Source organism: Rhea americana, unplaced genomic scaffold, assembly GCF_003343005.1.
Source record: "Rhea americana isolate MKP2758 unplaced genomic scaffold, rheAme1 scaffold_143, whole genome shotgun sequence".
NCBI classification, from domain to species: Eukaryota; Metazoa; Chordata; class Aves; order Rheiformes; family Rheidae; genus Rhea; species Rhea americana.
The window spans coordinates 2245615-2261030 of NW_028185517.1; the positions used below are offsets into that span (position 1 = coordinate 2245615).

At 37.0% G+C, this 15416-nt stretch overlaps 1 protein-coding gene across 9 annotated transcripts in view; it reads left to right on the forward strand.

Annotated features, from left to right (window-relative positions):
• Positions 1-15416, forward strand: part of KIF1B (kinesin family member 1B) — a 95959-nt gene that overhangs the window by 27572 nt on the left and 52971 nt on the right. For 5 of the 9 annotated variants that reach the window (XM_085299009.1, XM_085299008.1, XM_085299014.1 and 2 more), the window contains 10 exons: positions 824-901; positions 1398-1463; positions 2987-3062; positions 3384-3462; positions 4854-4996; positions 6172-6213; positions 8721-8932; positions 10017-10096; positions 11469-11544; positions 14587-14666. In XM_085299009.1, coding sequence (XP_085155135.1) covers positions 824-901; positions 1398-1463; positions 2987-3062; positions 3384-3462; positions 4854-4996; positions 6172-6213; positions 8721-8932; positions 10017-10096; positions 11469-11544; positions 14587-14666 — 932 coding nt within the window. The remainder of the gene's footprint in view (positions 1-823; positions 902-1397; positions 1464-2986; positions 3063-3383; positions 3463-4853; positions 4997-6171; positions 6214-8720; positions 8933-10016; positions 10097-11468; positions 11545-14586; positions 14667-15416) is intronic. The other 4 variants (XM_085299013.1, XM_085299015.1, XM_085299012.1 and 1 more) reach the window with 3 other exon arrangements.

The window sequence follows — 15416 nt, forward strand, 5'->3', positions numbered from 1 at the left end:
ATTGAGAGGGCTATATCAAATAAAAGTAGTGGAACTTCCTTAGTCTTTTTCACAGAACCTTTTGTGTTTGTCTGTCAGTGCTAAATTCTTTCCTTGTTGGTTCTTCTCTTGGGGCACAGGGATTAGATGTAGCGTTATTTGGACACTTTCTGTAATTTGCATATTAAAAAGAGGAGTTCTGTGGAACAGTTTTCTAGCTTTTATTACTGTGTGGAATAGAGGCTCTGCATGCAAAAGTAGTTGAAGTACGTGTAATGTTTTATTATTCTGTTATTGTTCTAGTTATTAAAATTACAAAATTATTTAAAATATTTTAATATTGTTCTAATATTTTAAACTAATCACTGAAGAGATCTGAAAACTGTATTGAAGACATTCCCCCCACCCCTTTCCCTTCAAAATGATCTGACTCTGCAAAATTATCATTAACTGATACGTAGTCTCTAGTGCCAGCGCTTTGTTCCTGGTGTCACTAGAGGCAGGATTGAAACATAAGTGTCTCTTCCTTTGAGATTCTTTTGTCATCTGTAGCAGCAAAACTTTAATTCTTTTGACATTGGTTTTGCTCTGTTCATATGAGACCTCATTTTTTTTCTTTTTCGGTATTTTAGATCATAGTGATATTTAAATAGAACATAGGCCAAAATGCTGGTTAATCATAAGAGAATAATGTCAAACTGATCGTTTGTGAAAACTTGATTTGACTGTAGTATTAAGCACACTTTGATTTATAGACAGTAGAGCTCTTTTAATGCCATAGAATTAATTTTTGTTCTAGTTCACTACAAAATAATCCTTGTTGTTAATGTGCTTCTCTCTTCAGGTCAGCAAGATTAGCCTTGTGGATTTGGCTGGGAGTGAGAGAGCTGATTCAACTGGTGCCAAAGGAACTCGATTAAAGGTATTAGGCCACTGATGTATGGGGAAAGGAAAGCAAGTTGGTGTACAAGCAACATGAGGAGACTGTGCTTGATAAATAATAAGGAAAAGAAAATTGCTAAAATAAGGATGGAGAAAAGGAAGTCCCTAACATGTCTAGATTGTTAATCTTCTTCTCTTAAGGATAAAATAAGCAAACAGTACTGTCTACCTCTTGGAAATCGGAATGGGGAAGGTCTAATTCTTTATGCAGAAGGATTTCTTTTGAACATGTGGCTGGAGTTTTTAGTCAGCTGACTGTAGTGAAAGTAGTGGAAGTATGTGTCTGAGAAATTAAGATGCGAAWACCTAAGTGATCATGGCACTGACTTGGAATGAAATGTACTTTTTTTTGCAAGGCTGAAGACCTTCCCCCCCCCCCCACAAATCATGGATGTGGCTTTTGGCTCCTTTAGTCTCAACAAGCTCATGTTTGAACAATTTGAGTTATTATATAATACTGGATTCTCTTTTCCTAGGAAGGAGCAAATATAAACAAGTCTCTTACGACTCTGGGCAAAGTTATTTCGGCATTGGCTGAAGTGGTAAGTACAGAATTTTCTTACCTGCAACAAACTTTCTGTAGCTGGTAGAATTGAGACACAAAAGCCATGGACTAYAGTAGAATCATTCCCTGTTCTTGGCCTAACATTCTCTGCAAAGTTAGCTTTTTATATTTTGATAGATGTACGGTATTCTGTGAATCTCATACAACCTGGTAGAAACTATCTGCAGGTAGATTGAAGCATTAATATATTTAACTGTGAATACACCATGCGAAAGTAGCCTGTTTTTATATAGTGGACATGTTGACTTAGCAAGGTATTAGTTTTGCAGAACAATAGTTTTATTTGAAAGGATAATTTTATAAAACTAATTGCAGGTTTCTTGGTTTGAATGTTAAAAATACCAGATGTAATAATTTGATTGTCACTGGCTTTTTTTCTGCAATGTTGAGACTTAATACTGTATTGAATTATGTAAGCATCTACTGATCCAAACATACTATTCTAGGTTTATTAAAAGTACTTTTCTGCTAAGTACTAAGAGCATTTCTCAAACAGTATTTTTTTCAAAAAAACCCCAACACATTATTACTGTTCTTCATAAAAGTGAGTCCTCACAAATTGGGACAGGCTGACTACACTTAAGTGCTTCTGAGATGTTTTTATGAAAACTATTCTCATTCATTGGATTCCACAAGAAAAGGAAATATTTTCGAAGCTAACATGAAAATGTCATATAAAGTCCTATTAAGAAGCTCACCTTCTTCCTCTTACATCTTCTTCCTCTTACGCTTTCAACCTAGGATAACTGCACCAGCAAGGTATGATGGGCCTGAGTAGTAGTGGATGGTTTTTTGTTTTTGTTTTTTTTGACTAAAAKTTTTTTCTCTTCCTCTTGGAAGCAAAGATCATGTATAGAATTCTTGCAAGACCAATACTGCTTTTAATGCATTTTTGAGTGTTAAGAGGAATTGCTACACAATTTATTATCAAACCTCTTATTGCAAAGTCATATCCTGCGTTAGATGTTGTGGAATAAAACTCGTGGCATCCCTTGAAGCAGGATGTTTGCATGCTAATTATTCATAAGTCAACAGAAGATTAACTAGTTGTTCTTTCACATGTATCTCGTTTGTGGAACCTCCTGTGATGGACTTCTGAGTACTCTAGAAAGTTACAGCTATTCTACAAAGTAAAAATGAATACTCCCATGGAATACTAAGATTTACTGCCTAGATTGTCAGATTGTCTGAGAATGGCATTAGAACATAAACTTTACATGCCAGAAGTGTATTTTTCACACACAAGAAAACCCTTCTGAAGATAGTGCTTCAAGGGAGTTCCCTGGGCTGCTTATCATGAGATATTTGAATACGTTGCATGTTATCTAATATTAAACTCAATTGCTTGTACAGCTAAGGATAGTTCGCCTATCTGTTTCACTAGCCTGTATATACGTATACTGTTACAGTTATTTTAGGACCTATCCTATGATTGTTACATCTTAAACTTTTATTTTCCAATGAGTGTGTATTTTTCAGTAGTGTGTTCTTTCTTTGTAGAGTAAAAAAAAGAAGAAGACAGACTTTATACCATACAGGGATTCTGTATTAACATGGCTGCTTCGAGAAAATCTAGGTATGGCTAATTTTCCTGTGCCAGTTTGGAAAGAAATTCTCACTAAATTTTCTGAATGTTTTTGCCTCACTTAAATTATGGGATTAAATATTTTTAGCTGTCAAATTTGAGTCATATATTCTACCCTTTAATAAAGTTGCAGTGCCTTTCTTTTCTTTTCTTTTCTTTTTTTTTTTAATCCTATGATTTTGTGAGTTTTAGTATTATAGTATATAGTTGAATTTTACAGTTTATAGTAAATACTGATACTCAGTAGGTAACTAGTGCCTAGACTGTGCACTGCAGTTTCGTCAATTTAATTTCATCAACTATTCATTATAGGTGGTAACTCCAGAACTGCCATGGTTGCTGCTTTGAGCCCAGCAGACATCAACTATGATGAAACTTTGAGCACTTTAAGGTACTTTCTTTTTTTTATCTGAGATTGGTAGGGTTAACTGTTAGCTTTAATATCCTAAAGTTTGAAGGATAGAATCATAGAATCAGTAGGGTTGGAAGGGACCTCTGGAGATATCYAGTCCAACCTCCCCACTCAGCAGGGTCACCTAGAGCATGTTAGACAGGGTTGCATCCAGGCAGGCCTTGAATAGCTCCAGAGAAGGAGACTCCACAACCTCTCTGGGCAACCTGTTCCAGTGCTCTGTCACTCTCACAGGAAAGAAATTCCCCCTCATGTTCAGGCAGAACTTCTTGTGGTCCAACTTCTGCCTACTGCCTCTCGTCCTGTCATGTGGGACAACAGAAAAGAGTTTGTCCCCGTCCCCTTGACACCCTCCCTTCAGATACTTATACACATTGATAAGGTCCCCCCACAGTCTTCTCTTCCCCAGACTAAAGAGGCCCAGCTCTCAGAGCTGTTCCTCATAGGGCAGATGCTCCAGCGCTCTGATCATCTTCATAGCCCTACGCTGGACTCTCTCCAGTAGCTCCCTGTCTCTCTTGTACTGGGGAGCCCAGAACTGGACACAGTACTCGAGATGAGGCCACACCAGGGCTGAGTAGAGGGGCAGGATCACCTCCCTTGACCTGCTGGCAACACTCTTCCGAATGCGCCCCAGGAGACCATTGGCTTTCTTGGCCACAAGGGCAAATTGCTGGCTCATGGTCCAAAGGTGCGGCTATGTCAAAGATGACATAAGATGTGGCTGTTAGGCCTTGAACATCTAGGGGGAAGAAAATTGTATACTGTAAAAACTCAGGTGCTCAGAAGGGGAAAAACTGATCTTTTGAACATGCTTACAGCGCTAGAGATTTATTTCCTGCACTTAAGCTGAAATTGATAAAACTTGTCTTCTCATGTTCATATATTTTTCCAGTGTGGTCCCTAAAACTGAGCATGTTCATTGAGCTGAGACCTCAACAGCACTGAATAAATCTTAATTTTTGAATCTTAAATCTTAATCTTGTCTGTCATACATATTTAGGATTAGGTTTAGCTCAACTGGTTAGAGTGTGGTACTAATAATGCCAAGGTCGCAGGTTTGATCCCCGTGTGGGCCACTCATTTTGAGGGTTGGACTAGATGATCTCTAGAGGTCCCTTCCAACCTTACTGATTCTATTCTATGAAATATAATGCACCTTGTTAATGCATCTTGAATGAGATTTGTCTTTTTTACACTAATACCCTGTATTAAACCTGAATTCAGAACATCACTGAATATAATCTTGGATTCTTTTCTGCTATACAACTGCAAGCTAAATGTCTTCTGTATTGCTACATTCCTGTGTTGCATGTGAGCACTTAAACCTTCAGTAGAAGGTGAACAAGGTTTGTTTTGATTTGTTCCAGATATGCTGATCGTGCAAAACAGATTAAATGCAATGCTGTTATCAATGAAGACCCTAATGCCAAGCTGGTGCGGGAGCTGAAGGAGGAGGTGACACGGCTTAAGGATCTGCTGCGTGCCCAAGGGCTGGGAGATATTATTGATAGTAAGTGGATTAAATAGACCTTGCCAATTTCTGCCATATTGCAGCTGGTCTCTTCTCTTGCAGAGGAGAGAGACCCGAACCTGTGAGAGAAGGTTTAAAACAGTGAAGTGTAGGTGCTGATGTGAAATTTTGCATGTGGTTCTAGGAATGGTAGCCTCTTTTTAAACAACCTATTGTAGGATCTTCTGTGGAGTTAATAGGCCACCTTCAAACTCTCGAGGAAAAGCATGTTGTGTTGGAGTTTGATATTTTTGTAGAAGTGATTTATTGTAATATAACTTCATTAAAGAATTGTGTTGGTGAGTTATGAAGGCCATTTTATTTAGCTACTGCTGAAAGGAGGATAGTTGTAGTATAGGAAGATAAGCTTATTTGATACTAATTTCATGAGAGGGAAGGTATCTTCTACTTCTGCTTGAGGGGCAAAAGGTCATTAGGTGATTCCTGCCTCCAGTACTGTCCTTGTGCAGAAAATAAAATAATGTATATGTAATTCCTGTAGGACAGTGTCCTTATTGGTGGGTCTTTTGTCATCACTAAACAATTAGCTGTGAAACAGGTGCTTGTGAACAAAATAAGTTCTTTCGGGGCAAGATTTGGGGTTAGGTTGGCAGACCTGTACTGTAGAAGGTTCCATATTTTCTAAATACTGATTTGCTTTGCCATCAATGTTACTTCTTAAAGCAGAACAAATTTGCACCTGAATTACTTCTTAGTTCTCACTCCAAATAAGGCAAGCAAACTGAATATAACTGTTGTATTTTATTATAGGAACAGTAGTTTAGTTCCTAGTGAGGAAGATGCCCATAAAAATACAGCATATGTTCTTGTAGATTAAAGTAATTCTGATTTGCTGTATAAAGAAAAAAATGTTTCAGTGTGACTTAAAATAAGAAGTGAACGTTGCAGTAGTTTCTGACTTGTCAGTGCTTACTTCCTGTATTTTCWGTGTGTTTTCAAGAGAATGGGGTCAGAAAACAATGAAATGCAGGTGTTTTCATGCTTGGTACAGTGTATATTTTTTTGCTTCTACAACAAAACTAAAGTAATGATGTGTTACTGAAAACTGTACTTTGTATCTCTAAACATCAAGTAGTATTCTCTTCCCTTTCCCATGTCACTGTTGAACCTTGAACTTTGATCCTTCTTGTATTTTCCCTCTGGCTTCCCTTCAGTTGATCCAATGGGAGATGAATACTCTGGAAGTGGAGGCAAATGTGTGTATCATGTGGTTCTCTTCTTAACCTGCTTCCTCTGGGTCAACTTTTAACTGAACTTTGCATGCCAGCATTTCTCACGGGGAAATCCCAGACAGAACACTCATTGTGGAATGTAAAGCAGTTTTGTGGAGACTAGCTTAATTGGCATTTCTTATAGAGTCAACAGTCCAAAAAAAAAAAAAAAGTGCAAAGTTAAAAATGCAACACTATGTCCATTGCCTTCCTGCTGGCAGAATACAGAGGGAAGAGTAGTAACTCCTCAATTTGTTTTCATGACAGCTAATGGTTTTGAGTCAAACCAGAAAATCTTTTTCTCTAACCTTTCTCAAAGTACTCAATTAAAATAGCCTTTACTTGGCTTCTTTGCCTTCTAAGTTTTTCCACATAGGAGTATTTATTGTAAGTGTGACAGTTGATTAACTTAAAATGAAATCATATTGCTTCCTTCTGGAAACTGAATTGTTAATATAGTCTCTTTATACAAAGAAAGTGTTGGACATCTACTAATTACAGTCTCTTATTTGGGCTCTTAAACTTGTGGTTGTTAATGTAGTTGCTTAGCAGAACAGAGCCTTGCTATGTTTCTGAAGAATATATTTTTCGTGTGAAGAAACTGGTAAGGATGAGCTTAATAGGGTTAGAAACATTAAATTCTACCAGCTGCTTCTGTGAAAGGGACATAYGCATAATACGTTGCAAGAGAAATGCCTGAATGTCCGATATAGATTCTCGGCAAACTTTGGGTTGGTAGGTTTTGTTTTAAACTTTTTCAGCCAGTCTTCTCCAGCCTCACTGTGGAAAAAAGTCTCAACGGGAAGAGATCTGTCTGAAATTTCCTAAGATTGAAGCTACTGGTGATGTGAAGACTCATCCTGGCCTTGTCTTCCATTCTGATACTGCTTCCAGTGTGTGCATGCGCCATCTGTGTGAAAGCTGCAGCCTCCAAAAGAAGTGCGCATGGTGTTGAGGGTTTTGGTTCTGTGTGGTCACAACAACTGCCAAAGCTATTGCAAGTGCCACTTCCTTTATCTCCAGGAGTGCATGCGTCTTGGCCTTTCAAGACTCCTTCCTCCCTACTCTGCCATGCCTGCTTTCCTCATCTTAATGGCATTCCTTTTCCTTAATCTCTTCTGCTTTTGTTAACCTTCCACCCCTGCTTCCTGTATTTGCAGATGGTGGTTTTCAAACTGATTTGATGCAATCATCAGTTTCATGAGGTTGAAACAGCAGTTTGAATATGGAGTGAACTAAGGCATTAGAATTATGATAGCATAATTGTTCAGGATAGAAGAGATGTAGGAGGACATGGAAATTTATGCAATGTCTGAGTGAGCGTCTCTTATTTTTGTAAGTCTTACTGGTAACATTGGTTTATGGTAAAGCTCTTATTTATAATCTGCAGGGTCTCATTTGACCTGCATATTGCCCAGAGATACTTATTTTAAAAGATTTGTTTCTGAACTAAAATTTTTGAACTATCAAAAGTGTTAAAACTGAGCTACATAACTGTCTAATATTTTCATGTTAGAAGATTTTTGTGATTAGTTCTAGGTATGGTTTATAGACATATCTCAGAAGCCAAATTAAATCAAAATAGATTGCTTCTGGATAGTTCATGTGCTTTTTCCTTCTGTGTTCTCCACCTCTAGGAGGCACCTTCAGGCCTCCAGTTTTTCAGGTTACACAAGTTGTCTTATTAGATTTTGTTTTTAATTTTTTCCCCTTCTAAGTTAAGACCTTAAGCTGTTAAGTACCTTCTGGAGAATATAACTCATAGCAGATATTTAACTAATTATGTATCTTAGATTTCCATTTTTCAGATAAGGAGGGTCAAAGGGGAAATGTAATGATGTAATTGTTAACTTGTGTTCTTTTTTTTTTTCCTGTAATGGACTGAGCAGATGGTTTTTAAACTCATTGTCCTGTGAGAATTTGAGGAGAGGGTAGTTCTTGGTCATTGTGCTTTGGATATTTCAACAGCAGATCTAATAGGATAATCATCATTATAGTTTTAAGGAGTCTGGGGAGAGTATTTTTGAATTTCAGGATGGTGTATATTCAGGCTTAAGACTGAAATATAACTGATCTCATTAGTAACTGCATCTGCTTTTGGTCTCAGCTCCATGTTGCTCACCAGTTTAATAGTTGGTTAGGAACAGGGCAACCTCAGCAGCCGAACAAGGGGTTTCCTCTGAATTATACGGTGTTTTTGGTGAATGTGTGACTTATTTTTTTCAGGGTTTCTTTCTTAAGACTGGCTTAAGACACAGTACTTATTTATAATCCTCAGAGTCTGAACTGAGATATTTTTGTCATGRGTACTAATTTTAAAGGATTTGTTTCAGAACTGCCATCTAAACATTACAAAACTTGTCTTGTTTCTACTCAAATGCTTTCCTCTTACACTGGTGTTTCCTTCCCATTTTCCTTTTTGCTATTCCTTTCCTCTTCCTCTTTTCCCCTTTTCCCCACCCCTCTGCCTTCTCTCTGTCTTTTTCTCCCAGATTTGAAAGATATTCAGAACAATAAACATAGATACTTGCTAGCCTCTGAGAATCAACGTCCTGGCAATTTTTCCACAGCCTCCATGGGGTCCCTCACTGCATCTCCATCCTCCTGCTCTCTCAGTAGTCAGGTGGGCCTAACATCTGTGTCCAGTATACAGGAAAGAATTATGTCAACACCTGGCGGAGAAGAGGCAATTGAACGTTTGAAGGTAGGTGTTATAGATTAAGAAAGCTATAATTTTGATCTTTTTCAAAGCTGAGAAACTGGGAGAAGTCTCCTTCAGCAAACATAGCTGGTATATTACTGCTTCTGTAGGAACTTAATCTGAAACACTCTTGCACCTTGGTGCACTTAGGTGAGRTGAGCTAGAGACTGGGTTCATGCACAACTTTTCTTTTGTGATTATTAGGGTTTAATTGTCACCTGGAACTACAACTGAGTTTGTAAATGGCAATCTTCATTCTTGCTTACTGGCCATATGAAACAGTGAAAAATTTTGGGAAATTTGATCATAAGTATAGACTTCAAGAGGTCTGGTCAGCACTATTGTGGACTAGGTCTGACTAGCCAATGCAGTCAGTTTTCAGATAACCAAATGATTTCAAAACTGAAAAAAGGAGGCAGAATAATTCTGCCACTGTTGTATTCACCCAACCTCCACAGATTAATATGTGAAACACAAAATAGCATGCTTTGTCCAAACAATAGCAGCCTTGTCCAAATTCTGCAAAGGATTGAACAGCCGCAAAATTGCATTACAGTGAAGTATTTCTTCATTTTACCAAAGCCCCCTGTCTCCTGGGTGGGTGAGTGGGGAGTCTGTGTTGAATCTGTGCTTCTYTCTAATTTCTTGTCCCTAAAAGACTGCTACAGGGATCGAAATGGGCTGAAATGCACACTGCATATCCCTTTCTATCAGAAACCTGCTGTTACCATGGAAATAATGGTGTGGTCTCTGCAGTCTGGTTACTGGCATCTAGTTACTCAATGACGTCTGTAAACTAGATTTTTTTTTTTAAAAAAAAGACTCAAACTAAAGTCTGAGCTAGCTGAAGTTTTTTTTTTTTATTCTTGGTTTGTCTTCGAGACTATCATAATAAAAATATAAATGAGTTGTTATGAAATAATAGAAAATGATAAAGACAAMTTACAGATTTGAACTACTGGGTGCTTTTTGCACTCAAAATTAAACTGAAGTGTKGAACTGAGCCTGACCTTTAATTGTTTTGTGTATTAGTGTAGAGAGAACTTTCTTGAGAAGGACTTAAAATAGCTTCTGGATTTTTACACAGGAATCTGAGAAGATCATTGCAGAATTGAATGAAACGTGGGAAGAGAAGCTGCGGAAAACAGAGGCCATTAGGATGGAAAGGTCAGGAATCAGAAGTGCTGTAGATGATGTCTAGAAAATAGAGGAGAAGAGAGATGTAGGAAAGAGGAGAATATTCCTTTGTTTAAAAGTAATGAAACAGCAGTACAGCACTTAAAGATAATTCTGCTGTTCTTTGTATTATATTATAACAGTAGAGGCAATTCTGAGAGAAAGCTATATTCTTTGTTGTATTTCCAATAGTTAGGGTTTAGAGTTGTAACTCAGTTAACATCCCAAGTTACTACATCAGCTTCTGTTGTGAAGCAGTATGAAGTCCTACTCTTTTTTTTACTCCTTTCACTTTATTTTGCAGTCGAAAAGTCTGACTCTAAAGTTGAGCAGGCAAGATGAAGCTTTAGATATGAGAATATCTAAAATTATGAAACAAATCCAGCTTTGGTTTGAATTCTGTTTTAGAGCAGCAAGACAGACAGTTAAGAATCAAGTGAGAATTGTAATTGGTACAACAGAACAGGATTATTTGTTAGAATTTTAAGTGTTTACAGTGTACGTAAGAGAAACATCTCTGCTTGGAAATGAGGTGACTGAGCAGTCCGTAAAGTCATGAGAGGTATAGAAAAAGCGGATAATGATTATTTACTGACTAATACAAGAACTAAAAGAGATTAAATTGGACTAACAGGTGGTGGATATGAAACAAATAAGAAGTTCTCAGAACACACAGCTAACCTTTTGAAGTGTTTACTGCATGATGTTGATGATGGTAAGAGGTGAATTCAGAAAATGCTGACAAATGTGAAACAAAAACAAAACTCACTYTGGAGAGCTGTTTTAAAGAAATACTGCCTTGAATTCTGAAAATACCTTGGGAAGAAATTCAGATACTGTGAAAATACTCTGGGGAGATATTGCTGTGTTCGCACTGTTCTTATATCTGTTGGCACTACTGTTGAGCTTTATCAAAGCCAAGAATACTCTGTCATACAGACACTTCATCAGGCCCAGTGCAGTCCTTTTATATATCTTAAAAAGCAGAGAGCACTTATCTTTTTCTGATCTATTTTAAAATAAGAAGTCTTTATAAATTGATGATTAGGGGTTTTTACCTGAATTAAATGTTTAGGTTTAGAACAGACTTTAGCCTTCCTTGAGGAGGCAATGAATGTAATGCCCTAAAATCTATTCTCCTTGTGGTTATATTATTGCACGAAAACATCATGTTAATCCTATGTAAAATTTCTGCTGTTGCTGCTCTGCAGATTTGTAAACTCCAGGACTAAAGTTAATGAACTTAGTCTATTGCATTATTAAGCAGTGTCAGTCCTGGTTGTATGGTCAGCAGATAATCTGGTTGAAAGCTAAGAATTGCATCTTCTGAAGCCTAAAATACAGTAAATATTTTGTTTTTCAGGGAGGCATTGTTAGCAGAAATGGGAGTTGCCATTCGTGAAGATGGAGGAACGCTGGGAGTTTTCTCACCTAAAAAGGTAGAGAAGGTTGATGCTAATTACTGAGTCATGTCTGCAAAAGGCTGATCAATTTGGCAAATGAGGGGCACCTGCCACTCACGCAAGGTCCTATGTATGTAAAGTACCAAAGGATGTAAGCAAGGTTCGGACCCTCATAAAATCCTTTTACAATAACTTTAAAAATAGTGTTTAAAAACATAGAATGTATCAAACACTCTGCATCTAGAGATTACTTCACCAGTGACAACTAAGTTGAAGGCTCTTATTCATGTGAATGACATGATATAGTATTTAGTGCTTTTAGCTATGTAAAGAATGTTGTCTGCAGTAGCTTCCACTAATCGTTAAGGTAGGGAGAAGTATGTGCCAGCATGTGCTAGCTTAACACAATAATGAAATAGGAGCAATGTAGAAAGTTCAGTGGAAGACTTCTAACATCCACAAATGGTTGAACTCTATTCTCCTTTAGAAAAATCCATGCTGTCAGTAGTAGTCTCTGTGCTTATCTGTTGATTCAGTAGCAACTCAGAAATGCTGTCTTTTAGACTGCTGATGCCATTTGCTGCAGTAGCTGGCTCTGACTTTCTTGTACTACTCATCTATGAGATAGCCAGAAGAGCTGTTTGGATGCTATTTCTTGGGTTGGTTTGTTAACCGTTCCCCCTTTGGAAAAAGGGAGTGTAGTCTAGTTAGCTAACCATAGAACASAGTGTGCAGGGAAGAGAATGTTTCTTTCAGTACATGTCAATAGTTGAAAGAAGCGGAACTGTGAAGACTAAGGACATAAATCAATGCCATAAATATAAAATGATTGAATTTACTAAAAAGTTATCTATGCAATTAATGTAGAGTTATTCATTAAAGAACTGCAAAGAAAAAAACCCACTTTATTGTACCTCAGGTATCTTTGAACAAATAACATAGGCTAATATTTTAGCCTGAAACTTGCATAGGCAAGTGTTTAACAAATTTTGATCTAAGGATAAAGTGGGGCCTATCTAGAGGCATTTTATAGAAACATAGGATGCCAAAGTTGTTTAAAAATCTTTAATCCTTTGCTTAAAATAATCTTGTTATGTTTTGGGTAGATAGATCTCTGATTTGCTCTGCTGATCTCTAGAAGTGTCTCAGGTTTGTAAAGGCGCTGATATGTTGCGTGGTGTGGGTTTTTTTTTTTTTTTTTTCATTTTTTTTTTTTTTTTTCATGTTACGGCTCCTAATCTCCTTTTAGATTTTCCCTCAGAGGCCATCAACTCTTTTTGATGACTCTTTTGATGCTTTTTCTGCTGACCAGGTTTGTGTATAAATGCCATCTGAGATAAATAGTTGCTAAAATAGATATTTTTTCCTCATACAGGATTTATTAGCAGAAGTAAACCTTCTAGACTCCTGTTCTAGTCTTATCCTAGTCCTGTCTGCTTCTGTTCCTTCTATCCTGGCAGTTCAGTTTCAGTAGTCTTCCTTCTAGTAATTGTGGCTGCTGTTGTAAAAATTTCAGAGTTGTAGATAGAAAGTTTCAAGTTATTTGTAAGAACTTCTTGCTTCTGAAGTACCAGCATAAATCTAATCATGTGTTGCTTAGGACAATGTTGTGTTTTTACCAGCTGAGCTGTAAATAGAACTGTGTAAGGTGAATTTTGCCTGCTTCATGAATTAAAAGGCATCCACCTTATGCAACCATTGCCATCTCTACTGGTTGTGCCTTTGATCAGCAAAGATCCTTTAATTCCAGCTAAATGTCAGAATCAGTGAATAGCCTGTTTTACCAGAACCATCTTTCAAATTACTGAGCTTTATTTCTTACAAAGCTCTGTCACCTATTCAGACTTTAATTGGTACATAGTATGTCAGATGGTAAAGAAAGTCAGATGGTAAAACATGCATGTCTAGAGAACAGCATTAATTTCCAACTGGTCAAGTGGTATGTGTCATAGTGTTATTTATAGTAGTTGACTGTGTCTGGGATTTGGTTTATCTTAAGTTTTCTCTTTGACTGAAGAGCTTCATACAGCTCTAAATGTTTGTTTTAATGCAGTGAACATGAATGACACTGGTACGTCTTCAGTTGCAGTTCTGGGTACTCTCTATATTTTTAGGGGTGAATAAGGTGTCTTTTTTTCCCCCTGCTTTTTATCTCTGTCATTAGTCTTCCACTGGGCTGTAGATGACCAGACTTCTTTATTCAAAGTAAAATCCTGTCATTAACAGCCAGTAATTTCTGAGCTTCCCAAAACTGAGTATTATTAGTGTATTCATTAAGTAAACTTCTTTGCAGGTAGAATACATTGATAGAAACAGTGTTTTCAAGGGGTCCTAACCAATTTCTTTCTTTTTTTTTTTTTTTTGCTTTAGTTATTGTAATGGAGGATAACAGAAGGAAGAGGGACTTACTGATATTTTTCTTTGCTTTGTCATCTTTTCTTTTTCTTTCCGTTTAACCATTTTTGCCTTTCTTTTGTTTTTGTTTACTGCTATCTCACTGGCTAGATTTTCACACCAAGGCCATGTGACTTGTTTGCTGATTCCARTGGGGTTTTTTCACCAAAGAAGGTTGGTTTAGTAACTGTAGTGGATTTAAATTTAAAAGAACTTTAGCTGAAGAGGTCTTTAGTTGTTTGGTATTAGAACATGTTGATAGTTCTAGATTTTATTTTGACATTAACAGGCTTTGCAAAATGGTACACCTGGTCTGTTTTATCCAAGAAAAGCCTGAGTGATTCCACATCTGTTTTGAAATATCACACAAACATTTTCTGCTGTTGGACTTGCCATAGAAAAATTCAGAGACTTTACAAGAAATCATTTTTTCAGTCAGTCTTCCTCCTCTACCCCTTTTCTTTTTCTTATCCAAAATATCAGCCATTCTGAGCTATAATTCTGCTGTTATTTTGTGATGCTCTTCAGTACTACCAGATGTTGTTATATTTGGAGAAGATGGATTATGGAATAACTTGGTTATTTCTAGCAAGACTACTGGATTAACATACACTTTCCACAGCTATAGGAAGAAGCCTGAAAGTAGGTGCTCAGTTCTTAATTAACTTTTCTCTCTTGTTTCAGACTCCTCATCTTGTAAACCTTAATGAAGATCCACTCATGTCTGAATGTCTACTTTACTACATAAAAGATGGTATTACTAGGTGAGGGTGGGCATTAATACACTCTGAACACTTTAAACACTTGGAGTTTAAAAGGGTCTTTTTTCCAATACTTGTGAAGATGTCTGGAATAAGAGAGGTGGAATTTGTTATCTCTAGAGCACTAGGCCATGTTTGGCTGCTTGGTTTGTATATTCTTGGAGAACAAATGGAAAATAATACACAGCCAAGTGCTGCTGTATAATACTACTCTGACCTGCAACTGACATAGTGAAAAGAATATCAAACTTGTAGACGAGTTCAGAGAACAACGATGAGAATAGCTTAGAGYTTAGGGAATCATGCTAAGTAGATGCTAATCTAACCATCTGATACTAAAAACATGTATGATAGTAAGTAGAGTAGGAAGATCAGAAATATTAGGGGCAAAATAAGTTTTCCATTTTTATGAATTACTGGAATTGCTCTAATGCTTGAGGTTTAGAATGGACATAAACCTTCATGCTTCAGGGATACAGCCAACCTCTAACTGTCTCTAAGCTAGATTAAACTGTTCGTAAAAATCAAATTATTCAGTTGAAGTCTAATAAACTATTTTTGCTTTTTTGTTGAAGTACAGGTAGTGGTTGTTAGAAGGGATGGTCAGTGTATGCCAATTGAAGTGGATCACTGGAAGTTCCTGTCCCTTTGTCTCTTTCTGTTTCTCCTTTTGCTAAAGGAAGGGGGAATTTATTGCAGTTTCTTTTTAAATGATATGTTTTAAGAGAGGAAAAAAAAATACCTTTTCCCTAT